The sequence below is a fragment of the Cibotium barometz genome, chromosome 63 (genome assembly GCF_041138505.1).
Source record: "Cibotium barometz isolate CiBa-2024 chromosome 63, ASM4113850v1, whole genome shotgun sequence".
Lineage (NCBI taxonomy): Eukaryota > Viridiplantae > Streptophyta > Polypodiopsida > Cyatheales > Cibotiaceae > Cibotium > Cibotium barometz.
In genome coordinates this window covers 33,394,713-33,412,721 of record NC_141108.1, presented here as the reverse complement: position 1 = coordinate 33,412,721, position 18,009 = coordinate 33,394,713, and the positions used below count along the sequence as shown (strand labels likewise).

Genomic DNA, 18,009 nt, shown 5'->3' with positions numbered 1-18,009 from the left:
TGTTCCTTTGGATTTGTTCCAATAATGGACATATCAAGATTTCACCATCCAAGACATCAAAAGATGAAATCCTTCACAAGCTACTAACTCTACCTTCATCCTTTTGAGACAAGTGTGTGTTAGACAGCTTTGCACAAACATAGGGCCAAAATTCATTAGTTCATAGCATTTTCGACCATGTTATAGGTCATCTACATATAATAAATATACATTCATTTCTTTGTTGTTTTTTGGGTCTCACATGCCGTTTCACGTGCCTCCCTCTCTCTCCTCCAAGAAAAAACTCTTTTCTTATCCCGAAAGAGAGTCCTCTTTGCATGCCTTCGTCTTGATCATTGAAAAGTAAGTGGAACAATTAAAGGACTTGCCGCCGAAAGAGGAAAGTTATTCGTCATTGTATAAAATAATTGTCGATCTTTAAGTCTTAAACAAGGGACAGAACTCAAAAAAAAAAACCAGTAACATTATAGTGCGAGTGATATGTGCACAGGGTTTTCCCGCCGAAAGTGATGGCAGGTACGTGTCGCCAAGTGCGGCCATGTTGAAGAAATATGAATGGACACCTGCCTGACCTTTTAGCAGGGTCACATGCATACAAGGGTCATCGAGAAGGGAAATTGTTGGTAAGCAGCCATGACAGGTTACATCAACACCAATGTACATACATGATAAGGTCCATTGGCATTCGAGTCACGGGATACCTACATTGAGAACCGGCAAGTGTGTAGGCGTTGTAAGCTTTGCATCCATATATTTTAACTGTTAACTCGCTTTGAAATGATCTTTCATCCCATTTCCTGATGCGTATGCTCATCCTCGCTGTGCCTGGATGCCATGATAAGGCACCTCTCTAAAAAATACTAAATTGTCGATGATGAGCGCAATTTTGAACCAGTCACTATGATGGGCGGTGAGGGCGCGGGGGTGGGCGAGGCAAGAAGGCAGGAGGAGGGTTTGCCGGAGCGGGAGGAGCCGGCCGTGGCTTATACAGACGGAACGTAGCAGATGGAGAGCCTGCAGCAGCAGCAGACGGAGGAGGTGGGGGCGGTGGGGGCATTGGTGGATAACGGAAACGAACTGAAGAAGAGGTGAGTGGCAGCGGCGGGGGAGGCGGCGGCGGCGCGCAAGTCTGCTGGATGCGGGAAGTACTGTCGGTTGCCCCTTGAAGATATGACGGAGTGACAGGCGACTTGCTGGAGAACGAAGAGGACGATGAGGACGACGAGAGAAGGCGACGAATGTCGGAAGAAGAGGTGGAACCGGAACGGCTGCTGCTACTCCCGCTACTGTTGCTGGCCATAGAGGCGGCAATTCGGAAGAGCATGAGTAAACCCTGCTTGTTTAGAGTCCAGGTGGAAGTTATACAGCTGCCCACGGCGCCTGAACCTTCGGCTAGCGTCTCCTCAGCCTCCTGCCCATATTTTTTCTGTACCAATACCTTCCCCGCCGATCCGGCGCTTTCCAGCAACGCTCTGCCGGCCGTCTCCACGGCTTCCACCACTTTGGCCACGGCTTCCACGCATGCAACCGCCAAGTCTGTCGCTGAAGACGTGCTCCCGGCAACGGCCACTACCGTTTCAACGTGAGTGGAAGCGTTAATCGCTCCTTTTTCGAGGCTCTTGGAGAAGAGTTTTGCGATGGCCGACATTCTTCTCGCCTGTAGCATCCTTTTGACCATTATAGAGCTAACCACTTCCTCGGACCTCTTCCTCAGAAAAAACGGTCCAGCCGTCGCCGCCTTCGTCCGCTGCTGGCCCGCCGGTGTAATGGCGCTTGAGCCCTCCATTTCCGGCGCCACATGCCGTGCCGGCGCTCCCTCATGGCCTTGCTGCACCCCTGCAACCCCGAAATGCAACGTGTCATCATTCACCCTCTAATGTTCTGAAGTGCAGAAAAAACGACCCTCTTAACGTGTTATTAACCGAGGAGCCCCCGTGGTTCTTGAAAAGCTTTCAATTAATCTGAGCACTGTTAGGGTCATCCACCTCCGCCTCGTATAGACTCTTCGTATTGCACATGCGTCATCATGCATGTGCTCTCATCATGAGAAACAAAGCCACTTCGAGCTGCACCAACTATATCAACCTAAAATCTGAAAAATCAACATGATGGATCGGGACCAAACACAGAGCTAATCAAGCATGTTAACTGTGAAATCTTGTAAATTCAGCTATGCCATACCGGTGCCGGACTCCGGGAGTTCTGCAGCACGGGGACTGTAGGTCGAGTACTTCTCTAGAAGTTTTGCGAGTCTCCGCAGATCAGCTGCAGGAGTTGTGTTCGCCAAGACGAGGCCATATGTAAGGGGACCTGGCAAAGAGAAAGAGAAGCTTGCTGCGGCTTCTCTGGTAACTGAAGAGTCCTTGCCTACAGGCCACTGCACATCGCCCACCATGGCCACAACTGCAGCAAGGGAAGACGGAGCGTACTTCACCAGCAGGAAGACAAAATCTCCACTCTGCATCAACACGCTTTCATCACCGTCGATCAGGAACAGCTGGGCATCACGCGATTTGAAGAGGTCGCCGCCTTCACCCGGAGCGCTACTAGCCATGCTCCAGCTGCTAGATTCACCTCCCATTACGCCACAGAAAGCCAAAGGGCTCATACAAAAGAGGATCTACCAAGCGAAAAGCAAGCTACCTTTCACAGGCCTGACTAGCTTGACCAAAATATCCATGGCAGCTTCACATGCAGAAAATCAGACTCCATTGATAGACTGTTCATACTATGAAGCCCATAAATTGGGCAAGAATCCATTAACGTTGCTGATAAAGCAAATTTAGTACATGACCCAAAGCTCACGGCTCAATGCACAGAGGTCCGTCCCTTACCTATGTGACAAAGGCATTCGACTTGTTAACCTACGTGGCGCGTTAAAAAAATCGCAGGGCGATCTAAAGAACCCTGTCTTCGGATTGTTCTGCCACGTGCTAAATTACAACCTGGCACAAAGTGGCCCTAAAATTTCTTATGACGTGGCACCTTCCATCTTTTCACACCACAGCTTCTACGGATCTTTTGGCTTTCACTCAGCAGCTTACACGTGCCCTTCTCGATGTTCCATGTAACCGTCAAAGACGAGCACCTGTCGGTATAGGGAGAGGCTCTTCTCGACACGTGTCCTCGCACTCGCCGGTTATCTGCCCGACAGCTAGCATTCTGAAGGACACGTGTCCCGCGCCGCACAAATGCAGAGATGCACGTCACTTTAAAGATAGCTTATGGTGGAGTTTGTCCTACTTTATCCAGTAGTCGCCCATTGGATGCTCAATCGTTGTGCACTATCGTGGCAGTACATCAATGGATCAGCTGGCCCGAGAACTCCGGGAGGTTTTCAGAAAATGGCTCATTGTTCATGCAAATGCAAATATGTATTATGACCCACTTACTCCACGCGTCGCCCATTCTATTGAAAGCTTGACCTGATGGCTATAGGCTATAATGTGCAGTAGTGAAGATTCAAGAACAAACACATTTTCCTGCAGCTTTACATCAATCCTTCTCATGAGTTGAAGAGGAGAGCATCTTCTTCATACTGATCCAAATATAGGCTCCAGGTTAAAAAGGGGACACATGTTTTCCTATCACTAATTGAGAAGCCCTTTCTCAAGAGGGCACTACTACCACAGGTTTTAATCCAATCTTCTCGAAACCGAGGCGCTCATTCAAGGATTGTTCGATTGGATTGAAATAGGAGTCAATTCAAATAAATGTTTCCTTTTATAATATTATGTGTTGGTACTACATGGATTCAATGCCCCCCCCCCCCCCCCCCCCCTTTCACCTCTATGTGATGCCCACAACCCCTCACACCTGGAGAGAGAGTTGTAAATCATCCAAGCCACAAAGAGAGAGAGAAAGAGAGAGAGAGAGAGAGAGGGAGGGACCTACCTCCAAGAGACAAGCTCTTTCCATCCAAGCCACGAAGAGAGAGAGAGAGAGAGTTCTTGCTCATAGATTTTATGTTATAAACGTAGATTTAGTAATGCATAGTTCGACCATATCTTCACTTGGTGTATCTTGTGAACCTATTCATCTTATTGATTATTAGCTAGGGTAAACTTTTTAATAACCCCCCTTTGGTTATACATTAGTCAAAATTACCCTATTACTATGATTGGTTTATGATATTTCATTAAAGAATTTTTTTTAAGGTTAAGAATATTTTTGTGTGCATTTCTTTGTTTAGGTTTGTTGACATAGGCTTCATTATGGTGAAAGGTTTTGAATAGAAATACATATACACTTCTTTAAGCCTTCATTATGGTGTGAGATTTTGAATAGAAATACATATACACTTCTTTAAGCCTTCATTATGGTGTGAAAGACTTTAAATAGAAATACGTATACACTTCTTTAAGCCTTCACATGTTGTTAATACTATTCTTGGAGTATGCATCTGCATCCCGTCAACAAAAGTAGTTTGACCTAGAAATTTATGAAATTTTAAAGGCTTTTATTTTTCTATAGGGTAGACCCACACTACACAACTATGAGGAGGATCCATCTACCATCTCTAAACACTCACATCAAGTTAGTGGCTTATTAGCAAATCAATGAAGACATTAACAATCTCCATAGGTTAACATGGTTTCGCTCGCCCGAGCTACTAAGGTGCCGCTTTGCCATCTTACCTGCTTAAACGAGCACTTAACTTTTGTAAGATGGTGCTGGAACATATAAAGCAGCCTAACCCTACGCTTAATGATGTCAAATAGGGAAAGTCTATGGACTAAGCGTACATAGTTACTAAAGGCTAGTAATAGAGGCCATACCATTTTTAATTTTGGCCGGCCTAGTGTGAAAGATGGTCATTTATATATAAGTCAATTTTGACAATAAGCAATGCACAATCATTCCCTTGCAATAGTTTTCTTGTGGGCTCTCCTTATTTCCTCTTCTTGCTTGCTTGCATGCTATTGGATTCTTACATGATTGATGGATGCTTATTTGAATAGGTGTGATTATAGATTTCCCTCTCCCATTAGCTTCTCCTTTCCCCACCATCATGAAGGACTGTTTCTTCTCTCTTCCATCTAGGCAATGAGGGTTCTCCCTTCATCACCCTTTTAGCAAGGAGCATTTTGGTGTGACAACGGAGTGAGGATGAGACGGATGAGCTAGCACACCCACAATGGGATGCTACATTTACAGCTTAAAGGCGAGACCCAACGACACATGCTTCACGGGCAAGGCTAAGGTACGCTCTTGTCTGGTGACTGTTGCTAGGGACTAGCCTAGGGCTTAGTCCGTTTTTTCATCCATTCCAAGCTATTGGGATTACCCAATATTGCTTGGTGTTGATTAGGAGGTTACACTTTGAAAAACATATGGTTTTGGAGCCATGAGACGTGTTTGTTGTGAGTTTGATTTTAATTTGAAGCTTATTTTGCGTTAGGCCTTCTATTAAGGCTAAGGTATGCTCTTGTTTGGCACTATTGCTAGGGACTAGCCTAGGGATTAGTTCGTTTTTTTTTTCATTCCAAGCTATTAGGATTACCCAATATTGCTTAGTGTTGATTAGGAAGTCACACTTTGAAAAACATATGGTTTTAGAGCTATTAGATATGTTTATTTGTGAGTTTGATTTTAATTTGAAGCTTATTTTACGTTAGGGCATTCTATTGGTAGGGAAAAACCTTGTTTCGGATTCACCAATCGGATCTATATAAACAACACCTTAAATTTTATGAAGAAGGTATTAAACCACCTTATTTTGGGCGTAGCTTCAATGAAGGAGCGGGAACGGGACGAAGAACCGTAAGGTTCGCTCCCACAAGAACCAGGCAAACCATGTTGGACATAACAATGTTTGAAACATTTGGTGTCAATCCTAAGCTAGGTTTATCCCAAGCTGACCATGAGCAACAAACAGCCCCCAACAATGACAGTTATAACGACACAAACGGCACACGTCTCTTTTGATGTAGCACGAGGAACAAGTGTTCCTCAGTACACAAACACAAACAACACACATGAGTCCCGCTCTCCATAGGAGCCCATTTTTATAGAAGTGGCTTTAGCATGTAACCAAGTGTTCCAATTCTTCTCCTTTTGGATGAGGACACGGTACAGAGGGAGGGGTGAGGAGCTAGTGTATGGGACTACCTCATCACAAAGGGATCCACAAGGGAATTCATAGAATGTGTATTCAACGACCAACAAACAAGCATGTAGCCTCAAAGCTAGGCCAGCGGAGGAAAAGGGCCATTGGAAACTGCACAACCCAACCCCATGTTGAAATATACAAGTGAATAGGGTGTGTGCGGGAACAAGCCCTTGGCTAAAGACTGTAAAAGAGAATCTGTAAATGTGAGAGAACCTCTGAAAAGGTGAGAAGAATCTACTGGGAGAGAATAAAGGGTAGCATGAGGAGATTTAGGAGGTGTGAAGATATTCTAGGAGAGGTGGAGAGAATCAAGCAAAAGAGGTGGAGTGAATCAAGGAGAAATCAGTGGGATTAGATGCTTGGATGTAAACTCTATAAATTGAGGCATTGGTCTAATGAGAACTCGTTGGTTTTTGATTATCCATGCCTACATTAAGCTATTAGTTAATTACTCTCACATCTTATAATCACTTTGTTAATGATGTTGATTCTAGCATTTGATCCACCATAGCTCATCACATTGCTGTAATTTTAATACCCCATAGGATAAGAGATCCTGTACCTAACCCAACCCAAACCCATAGGGCAAGAGATCATGTACCTTGCAATAGAGGGTTTCATGTAACCACCTCCTTATATTCTATCGCCATGTGAATACGTAGAAGACATGTTGAGGATGTGATTCGAATTGGGGAAGGGGGGTTGCCACACAAACATAATACCTAGAGGTTAGAGTTGGGAAAAACCAAGCCAATCCATATCTCAAGGATGATGACCAAATTTGATGGAGTTGGAGATCTTGTTTAGTACCTAGAGAAGTTTGATCAAATTTGTGAGCCCATGGGCAGGGTTGATAATCCCACCAAGATTTGCTCATTCATACTTTAACTTGAAGGCAAACTAGGCCAGTGGTTTAAGTCTCTAAACCCACTTGAAAAGGCCATCTACGAGGTCTTGAGACAGTTTCATAGTGGGACTCTCACCCAATGGAGCTATATGGAGCATTACACAGATCTATAACCTCAAGAAGGAGGAGGGAGAAATGATGCGGGATTACATTACGAGAACCAAGTATCTCCACATGAGATGCAACACCCATGAAAGACTAGATGATCTATTACTCATTTATCAACTTCTAATCGGTCTCAAGAGCAAGAGGCTTCACGACCATCTCTATAGGTCTAGGCACAACAGCTTCGATGACTATCTACAATGAGGCAATAGACCTAGTAGATAACCTGCAAGATAAGGATGTAGAAGTTATCCACCCGAACCAAGAGATAGGGGATGCATCATCCAAAGCCTCATAAGCCAAGGATGCCCAACTAGCACCAGCTAAAGTCCTAGTCAAGAACATGAGCATGGACGAGTTGGTAGATAATATGCTGAACCGTTTAGTTGAGTAGTGGCATTGGCATCCCCAAGGGCAACCTCAAAGCCAACACCAGCTAGTTCCTCAAGAAGGACACCCACACCTATTCTCGAAGAGATATGGTTTGGTGCACAATTTATTATCAAAATCATACACGTACAGAGTGTCCAATGTTGAGGCTTAGACAACAATTTTGTGCTCATTGCCAATGCCATGGGAACCATCATGTAACAGCACTTATTGTTGGTACTTGGGAAACTCGGCACCACAACCTATGCTAGCCAAAGCAACTACCACTATCCCTATCGCCCATACTAAATACTTCCCTATAGGCACATAATCTAGTGAACATTCATCATAACCCTATACCGAGAGGTCCGTACATGCCACCACCAATGCCATACCCACCTCTGGCATTACCTCCCCAACCGATTCCTCCTAGAAATCTCCTGAGAGTCCACAACAGGAGAGATATGAGTCATATGAGCAATACGACTCATATGGATTTCCAAAGAAATCTCCAGCCACCATTGAGACTATACCTCTCTGTTTGAGACCATGGTGCAACAAAGAGCGAGAGACCTCAACAATATGGCATGCATGCCACCGATGCAATGTTTCCATTGCAAATGCCGACACCATGTCGCTGAGTGTCCTCATAGAACCATCACATCCAGTGCCCTAACTCCATCACTGAACCCAGTGCTAAACCCTAATATCATTCCATATGGAGGCACATGTTATAAGTGTAGATTTGAAAATGACTTTAAGGATTGTCCCAACAGAATGACAATCACCCTAATGGGCGGAGCATCACCCACTTTGATGACCCTTAACTTACTAATGGGTATAAGGATACAGTCCCCCTTAATGCAATCACATGGTTCCCAACCAAGTCCAAGACAGTTCCCAAGAAAACATCTAAAGCAACAAAAAATCAGAAAGCTTAAGTTTAGACCTCCAAGCTAGCAACCCAGCCTAAGAGCCAAAGATGCAAGCACTAAAGGCTACCAATAGCTCCTAAAAAGGAGACTAAACCAGAACCAGAGGTCTATAATAAGAAGACCTCGAAGAGCATGCATGAATGCAATTCTTAATCAATTATCAAGGGCAATGATGTCGTGACCATTGAAAGTGGTTTGAATGACAGCTCTGAAATTGCCACCTCCCTCACAGAGAGAACGGGAGAAATCTCTCATTCAAACCAGCTTTTCTCAAAGAGAAGAAACCATTGACCATGTAAACCTTCCAAAGAAACTCAAAGCTTGAGTACCCCAAACTCATGTTGGAAAGAGAGTAAATGAAACAATCCCAAGTGTTTGTGAGGAAGGTGCAACCTTTAACTAGAGCCAGTACTTGAGCAAACCATTGACCTCACTTGAGCCGATCCCTAATCCCATCCCAGAGCCTACCCCATCACATAACGAATGAGGAAATCTTAATGCTTGCCAAATGCCTTGAAAGCATTCTAAAGAGGCCACAAAAGAACGAGTTCTAGAGCCTCTACCTCTGGAACCAATTACATTAGATTATGCATTGCTAGATGCAGTGAAGAAGGACTCATTTGGGAGGTGAAAGTTGGCCTTCCATGGGTCATATAATCACCAAAATATTTTCTCGATGTGATAGGTGATGACTTCATTTTAACCCCATCCAAAGGCAGTGCCTTGTAGGGAAGCATTCCTATAGATACCTTACACACATTGGTAGGTCCTAGCCCACCACCTTCGAGTGAGTATGAGATAAGTGAGTGTGAATATTGCACGAGGGAAATAACAACCCCATTAGGAATTTTTTGGACCCAAAGAGAGCCTCTTGGATTAACTTTTGATTAGGAATGGACCAATAGGAAGAGGGCTAGGCGCACATTTTTGACTTCTTTGACCCTAGGGGGCCTAGGCTTTGGTTTGCTAATGGGGCCTAATTACTACTCTTGTCCCCCTACCTCTTGGGCCCAAACTAAGAGGTCCCCCCACCTAGAATCGCGTAGATTAAAAACCCTAAAAATTGAAAATTTTTAAATTTTTCCCAAAAGTGTGTTTTCCCTCTCAAACTTCCCCCCAACATACTCTAGGTTTGGAAAGCTTATTTTGAACCTCTTTCTTCCTCTTCTAAGCTTTCCATTGCTGCAGAAACTCCATACCTCTCAAGCTCTCCCTCCTTGTCAAGCTCCCTCAGTCTCAAGCTCCCTCTCCCTCTTTCTTCCTTTTCTAAGCTCTCCATTGCTATAGAAACTCCATCCCTCTCAAGCTCCATCCCTCTCAAGCTCCCTCAGTCTCAAGCTCCCTCTCCCTCTTTCTTCCTTTTCTAAGCTCTCCATTGCTGTAGAAACTCCATCCCTCTCAAGCTCTCCCTCCTTCTCAAGCTCCCTCCCTCTCAATCTCCCTCTCTCTCTCTCTCTCAAGCGCCCTCCCTCTCCATTGCTGCAGAAACTCTGTCCCTCTTTAGTCTACTTTAGGTTCAGGAAGCCTATTCTCAAACTCTAACCCTCTTTAAGCTTTCCATTGCTGCATTGAAAACCCTAAACTTTCTCTCCTCTCCACTCCTCTGTTTTTTTAAAACAAGATTTTCTTTTCCCTTCTTCTCTTTTCTTACCACCATGGCCTCTTCCAGTAATGTGAGAAGACCTTGGGAGAAGGTGGAAGAGCTTGTGCTGCATAACACAAGAGATGAGAATGGAGTTTGGGCTCCAAAAAGCTATCCTACGACCTTGGACACATTGTGCATCAGTAGGATGGATTTTTTTAGAGCGGCCATACTCTTCAGGAATACGAATGTGTTAATCAACCTTCCGTTTTCTAGCTTCACAAGGGGCTACACACACAGCTTGCAAAGGCTCCATAGCTAAGCAGAGGAAGAAGCTAAAGCAGAGAGATCCTGAGAGAGAGAGAGAGAGAGAGAGAGAGAGAGAGAGAGAGAGAGAGAGAGAGAGAGAGAGAGAGAGAGAGAGACTGTTAAACTTTGCTGTTTGTAGGTTTGACACAAATCCATTTTTCTAAGTAGAAAATGATATTTTTGATATACAAATATACTAACATGGAGTTTTTCATCAATAAATTATATTTATGAGAAAAATTAAAAAATAATAATTTTTGGGGTCCCCACAATTTCGGGATCTCATGGATGTAGTGGTTCTTGACAGTTAGTTCCATCTTATAACCTAATTGTGCTTGAGTCAAACTTGATTAAGTCATTAGGGTTATCACTATGTTATTAATTAGGCTACACCCACCATAGGATTCGTGTTCTTTAATCACAATGATTAGGGTTAAGCACACCATAGCTATGCATGCTTGAGGATTCATGTTCAATCTTTTGACACTTAGTTGACACCAAGGCTAGTGACAATGTTTTAATAATGGAGCCACACCATATGTAGGAGTTCTCCTTGTAACTATCTTGTGGTAGTGGATAGTCACCTCAAGAAAGCATGCCCCATGTTCAACAATAGGGCCAAAAACGAAAAAAAAGGGCCCTTTAAGGTTTTGATTAAAACACTAATTAGCTGAGGTTTTAGTAGAATGAGACCTCCAAATTTGGCCGTTTAGAGGCACTTTTGGTGCATTTAAGAGACGGGCCACAATAAATGCTAACATTCCTTAAATCATGTTAGAGGTACTTTTCAGTCGTTATTCTCAGTGTTATTTGAACTTTTGAAATGTTTATTGTACAAATATTCCCACCAAAACACGTCCGTTTTTCCTCTCGTCTCATCATTTGAGTGCTCTCTCTCTCTCTCTCTCTCTCTCTCTCTCTCTCTCTCTCTCTCTGCCTTCTCTTCTCTTCTATTCTTTTCTATTATACCCTTGCATAGTGGATTATACTCTAATGTCTATCGTTAACTCTTTACTCAATGCAAGAGAATGCAGATAAAAACTTGCTACTATCAACATAGATCAAGTCTATTCATCTTGGAGAAGTATTCATCACCGAGCATTGTTGGACAAAGATGAGGCAAATAGACTACGACTAGAGGGAAGAAAGCACATTGATTTGTGGGTGGATGGAATTATTTATCCCAATGATCCTTCAACTGGTAGACCTCCTCTATTTGTAAATGTTCTCATGACTTGATTAGATTTGTTGGAGATGCTTTTGATGGTCTGCTTTTACTGTATGAAGTTATATTTTGTATCTTCTGTGTGCTCAGTCCAAATGCATCAACTGAAAGAAAATTTATTAACATCTCACAAAACTATTTCAGATCTTTATGATAAGATTAGAGAGCTAGAAGCTATAAACCACTCCTTGAAAGAGAAACTAGTAAACTTGAAGAAACCCCAAGAGGATTCAGAGAGAGGAAGAGAACTTTAAAGAATATAAGTGAGTTGTCTGAAAGTAGTGGGGCTAAAAAGAGGAGACTCAACCTTGCAAAGAAATGTGTCTCTCATATTTTAGGTATTAATATCCGTCGAAATGAGGAGAGAATCAAGCTTCTCATTGAAACTATGAACAAGATAGACCTGGTCAGAATTCTTCGGTCAATCTCCATAGAATACAAATTTGAGAGATCTTACTCTCAAAGAGTTGGTAAGAGACTTAAGGACCATTGTGAAACCAGATGAAATAGTAGAGACTTGTGACACTGTGGGTATTGGTCGCGCAAAGGCTACCAAGCTCTTTTTGGATTATGGTTCCAAAATCTTAGATGCAAGAGAATAAGGGCTTTTGGTTTGCCAAGATCCCTTTCAATTTCTACTACTAGGACTGCTATGAATCAGAAAATTCTGAGTATTTTTGGAGAGTATATACATATTGAAGGGATAATGCCTTATGAGAAGTAGAAGAAAAAGAGTACATTTGTTTATAATGCATTCAACAATATATGGGTGGATCTTAGAAAAGTACAAATTACAATGGTGCATATGTATAAAATTACTGTAGAAGAATGTGTGATGGTGTGCTAACATTCGTGTTGAAGCTGGATGAGGCACAGATCCAAAAAGGACAAAAGATGGAAAGAGTAAGCATATCTATCATGAACAGGGCAATTGAGTACATCAATGGTAGAGGAGAGCAACCAGAACATAAAGTCCAGTCCTCGGAGAGATGGAGCTTTGGTGGGTTGGTGCAGCAGCTCAGATACCAACTGAACATCATCAAAACCCTCAAATGGTTGTTCTCCCACACATGTATTCCTAATATCATTCAATCCCAAAGTACTGGAGATATGTTGATAGTTGATGAAGTTGGCAATTTCAAAGTGGAATGGCATTTGGGTGCTGACTTAAAGACCATCAAATGTATGCTTGGAATATGCAACCGGGCTAATGCAAAGTATCCTTGAATTTATTGTATGGAAGGTATGGGATCAAAAGACTGGAGCAATTTGCGACCAGCAAGGAGAGTCCCAATGACAGACTCTATCGATCTGAGTAAGTTCAAGAATAAAGAAGACATTTGGGCTCACATTCTTCTTATCTCTCTTAAGAATGTTCACATATACACTTTGCATGCAGAGATAAGAATAATTGACAAGCTTCTGAGATTGCATCTTGATTATGCATATTCTATTAAACCAACATCGTTGGCAGATCAATGTATTGATAAATAGGAAGCATTGTTATCAAAAATGGGCTTTCATGGGGGCCAGGTTTACTTAAGGAAAGATCCAACAGTTTCAGGGAAAACACGATAAGTCTTGGTAGATGTCTCCATGGGAGGTGCAAAAGCCAGAAGATTTTTAGGAAACCATAGTAAAAAACAAGTGAATGTTATGTGGGATTGTTGGAAAGAATTGTGTGAGACCACGACAAATGTTGCTAGTACACCACGGCTAGAAAATCTTAGAATGGAGGTTTGAAAGCATCTTGACGTCTTTTTAAATGTTCTTAGACAACAGAAGACATCAGCTACATATGCGCAAGAGTACAAAAGTTCTATTACAAATCTCATTCAAATAATAAAAGAAGCATGGGGAGAAAAAGATATCACATACTATTTGGTAAGACTCCTTTGTATTCATGATACACTCAGTGGAATTGACATATGCTTTTTTTTTTGGTTATACAGCACATCCTCCATCATGTACATGGGCCATATTTTGTTGAGGAGCATGGACCCCTAGCAACATACAGTAACCAAGGGATGGAAAAGTCACATTACCAGGCATGCACATTTTTCTTTTGGAGCACAAGACATGTTGGAGGGGCTACAAGAAGGAATGCTCTTGCAGAGTTATTCAATTGGTTTTTCAGAAGACAACTACAAAGAATACAGAAAAATGACATTTCAGACACATTACACTGTCAAAAAAGAGAACTGTTGTATTCATAAATTTGTACAAAAAGTTATCTATTGTAATCCGGAGTATGTACAAAAAGTATATTCCAAAGTTTTGACATCATCATTCTTTGTCAGTGCTCCCCTGGAGCGTAGAAATTTCCTTCTATTGTAGCCACCTAGTGTGTTTACATCGGTTTTATTTGTAGCTAGAGCATACGCAAAGTATGTCAAAAAATATCCTACTCTAGAGGTGAAAAACCTAGGGTGCCATAACCAAAAAATATCTTGCTCTAGCTAAGCCGTTGCCCACAAGCTCCATTTGCGATAATCTGCAAACAGCGGGAATAGGGGGTAAAATCCCATCAACATGCAAACGGTTTGTGCCGTTATGGACGGCTTAAAAAGGCCTTGCTTGTTGGCTTAAAAGGCTTGATCTGGCTTGATGCGAATGTCTTTGCTTAGTGCTTGAGGGTACTCCACGCCAACCTCAACGTTGAGCATTAACAAACTCAATATTAAGAGCATTAATAAACAATATAAGGTCCTCGTTTCACCCCTAAAAACCTTGTCCGCAATGGCACGATAGGGGGCAAAACCACATGCTACTTTAGATCCTTTTGCGCTGTTTACGGAAGCAAAAAGCCTCAAAGGAGACCACTGTAAAAAAATCCTCTGCAAAAGAAGACATCTCAGCTAAAGAAATCTCAGCTAAAGAGGACCTCACAAAAGAAATCTCATGCAAAGAAGCCCTCTGCTCAGAAGCCCCTCAACTTCGGTGTTGTTCCTGCTCAAGGACAAGAGGAAGCAAAGTCTAGGAGTCCAAAAAAACCAAGCAAAGTCTGGGAGCCCAAATAAGCAAAGTGAAGTTTAAGAGCAGGGAAAGTCTGGGAGCCCAAATAAACAAAGTGAAGATCAAGAGCATAAGAATATTTTGTAACTTCACACACGCAGTGACATTTTGTAACTCGCAAGATGTATTTGTACCATTTATTGTATATAAATCACAATTCGTTTATGAAAGATGTAGTTACATACTAAATGTTTGTTCACAAATGGCAATGGTCAAGAAAAATGTCCAATTGTCTATTCATTCATGGTCAAAGATTACAACAGTTGGAGGTAAACAACTCATACAAGATATAGAGCATTAAGCTCTTCTTCCAATTGTAGTACCATTGACCTTGAATTTATAACTAGGGGTGGTGTTGTCAAGAAACTCCAAGGTTTCCCTAACGTCATTTAATGTCCATTGAGAGGTAACATTAACCTCCTTTCTTTCAGCATGTGGAATAACCTGCAACTCAAATCTAAATGACATGCAATCTATAGTAGAATCCAAAGGTTCCCAGATACCCAGCTTAAGTTTGTATCTCCTATAATCATAACCCATAGTAAGATATTGTCGAGAGATTGTAAGACAAAGCCAAGGATTGAGGGTATGCATTGCACCTTATGTAGTCACCCTTATGGTCATACTCTCTAGATTTCCAAAACAGTCCTATAATGTTGTCCAAATGCTATGCTGGGAAGTTTTTACTTAGCCATGATGCCTTTGTCCTTTGTAACTCTGCGTCTTTGAAGCAAGCTACAAAGACATGTAGAGGCACGAACCATGATAACTGTATCCTCCTCGAGATCCTTCTCGGAGTCATGGCCTTTTGAATATCTTGGGATATTTTATGTTTGAAGCTCTACACCATCGCTTCATCTGGAATGTCCTAATTAAGAGGAGAAAGGCTTGGCACTGCTAAATCCTCAATTTTTCCACACACACCTAGTTTTGGGGGAACAATGTACTGTGCGTAGTATACAAAAAGATTACCCTTACTAAAAAAAGCCGCATTCTGGTCACCATACATGAGCTCTGCAAATTCTTTGTGAATAGCTTGGAAAGTACCACTGAAGCTCTCCATAAGCTGCCACTCAAAACTTGTTGAGAGAAAGATATCTAAAGTTAAAACTTGTATTAAAAGAAAAAACATATTTGCAAGATTGAACTACAACTTACAATGTGCTTGCATAGGAATATGTTGAGTTGGAGGTAAGTACATATCCCTTGCCATGTAAACATGTTGGACCTGAGCAAACCAGCCTTCAGATGTAACCTTGAAAGCAGCAATGCGTCCCTTCCAATGGTATTTTTATCCTCTCTTTTTGTTTTCTTCACCTTGTGAGATCCCTTGCATGAGGGCAACATAGTAACCCAGTCGTTTACAGTGAAACTCTTGGGTTCCCAAGTTCCATCATCCCTTTTGTTGTATACGACACAAGAGTTTATTGAACAAGAAGGACGTCTTGTGGATTCCATATAGAATAGAAGCAAGAGAATGAGACAATGGAACTCAGTGAGGTTGAAAAAGAGATGAGAGAAAACTAGAAGATGCAATGAAGCTCAGTGGAGGTTGAAAAAGAGATGAGAGAGAGCTAGAAGATGAGATGAAGCTCAGTGGAGGTTGAAAAAGAGATGAGAGAGAGCTAGAAGATGAGAAATTCTAGACGTTGAGAAGAAGAATGAAAATGGGGTGGGCGCCAAAAGAAATATTGGAGGTAGTTGTCCAAACTTCAAAAATTTCAGCATTAACTACATGCCATCTTTTTTCAAATCTTTTGACAGCTTTTGTCAGTATAACGGATCCTAGGACCACCACAATCCGTCAGAATTTGGAGATTTTGGCTAAATTAGAGGAAAAAAGCTCGAAATGGACTCTACTACCTCCAAAGTAGAGGAGACAAGAATACCATATTCTTGTGCACATGGCACACTCTCTTTGGCTCTTTTCTTAATCACTCACGAGATTAGTAAATGGCCCTTTTTTAGGCATTTTTGGCCCTAATGATGAACACACCATTTGGGACTCTTTTTTGTAATGTTTTCTTGAACATTGGCAAAGCTCTACAATTCTCCTCCCAAAACTTCTCTAGAAGTGCCTTGGTGTTATTTCTACTACAATACAATTATTTTGTAATGTTTTCTTGAACATTGGCAAAGCTCTACAATTCTCCTCCCAAAACTTCTCTAGAAGTGCCTTGGTGTTATTTCTACTACAATACAATTACACCGAGGAGCATGACTATTAGAAGCCCACAATACCCCATCATCATCGGCATCTATAGTTTTCTTCCTCAAGGAGCCACCTCTAAGAGTGCGTGGTGCTATGCGAAGAATACGAGAGCTCTCATCTCACCTACCATGTGGGGTCTACATATGGCCACTACAATCGTACGATAAGTAGCCAATGCATCCAAAGCATTCCTCTTCTTAATGGACCGTCATATGAGCAACAAACACTATTTAGAGCCTTAGCACCTGCTCTCCTCTCTTGATGCTTACCAATCCTAGTAATAGTCCTACACTCGACTAGGTTAGGATGGTCAATAAGGGATGTGAGAACAATATATTGTGACAAGGGAGTGAGATCTTGAAAAAAGTTACAAATGATCTTGGACACAAGACGATGTATGGCTAGCTTGCCTATGGTGGCTCTTGCATTCACACTAGGAGGAGGAGGAGGAGGAGGAGGAGGAGGAAGAGGAAAGGGAGGCTCACATGCTTCATCTAAACCAAGCGGGACAATAGTAGGGAGAGATTGAGGAGGCTCATATGGAGGATATGAGGGTGGTGGTGGCCCACCAATGTTAGAGGCTACCCATTTGGCATGCTCTTCAATCTCTTTCCTGCTCGTGAGCTATCCGTTTCTTAAGCCTTATGAGCTAAGGGGGAGGGTTCCTATTCCTATTAGATTTATTACTCCTATGACTTTGTGAGCCCATTCTCTACAAAATGCTATGAAGACTAGACATAATGATGAGCATATAAGTGCGCATATTTATAGGAAACAACACTTTTATCTTGCATTGTATTGGATATTCTAATTCAGAAGATAAGATTTTTCCTATTCAATTGGATGATTATGGATTGAAAAATATATATCTATTTAATTAAATATACATGATAGCTTTGGTTAGATTTTTAAAAAGGAAAGGATTTCGATATAATATAATATAATCTATATTTATTTTTTGAAATATTATAAAATTTCTTTCTAAAAAATAAATAAATTCTTTTTTAAGAAGAAGACACAAAATGTATTTATTTTAACTATTAAATAATATATTATTCAATTTATATATGTAATTTTTTAAAAAGTTAATTTGTTTTTTAATAAATAATATCAAAAAGTATCTTTAAATTATATATATAATAAATGAATAAATAGTTAATTTTTAAAAAATCATATAGGTGTAGTAATATATTTTTGAATAATATATTTTTTCATTGTATTGGATATTCTAATTCATA

The 18,009-nt window shown here is 41.5% G+C and overlaps 1 protein-coding gene across 1 annotated transcript; it reads right to left on the bottom strand.

Annotated features, from left to right (window-relative positions):
* Window positions 1-442: 442 nt before the first annotated feature.
* On the bottom strand, window positions 443-2,823 carry LOC147603972 (protein EARLY-RESPONSIVE TO DEHYDRATION 7, chloroplastic-like). The gene is made up of 2 exons (XM_086796454.1): window positions 2,182-2,823; window positions 443-1,836 (listed from the first exon to the last, which is right to left on the bottom strand). Exons 1-2 carry the CDS (start codon window positions 2,606-2,608, stop codon window positions 899-901), a joined length of 1,365 nt encoding a protein of 454 aa, XP_086652580.1. The 5' UTR covers window positions 2,609-2,823; the 3' UTR covers window positions 443-898.
* Between the last annotated feature and the right edge of the window lie 15,186 nt (window positions 2,824-18,009).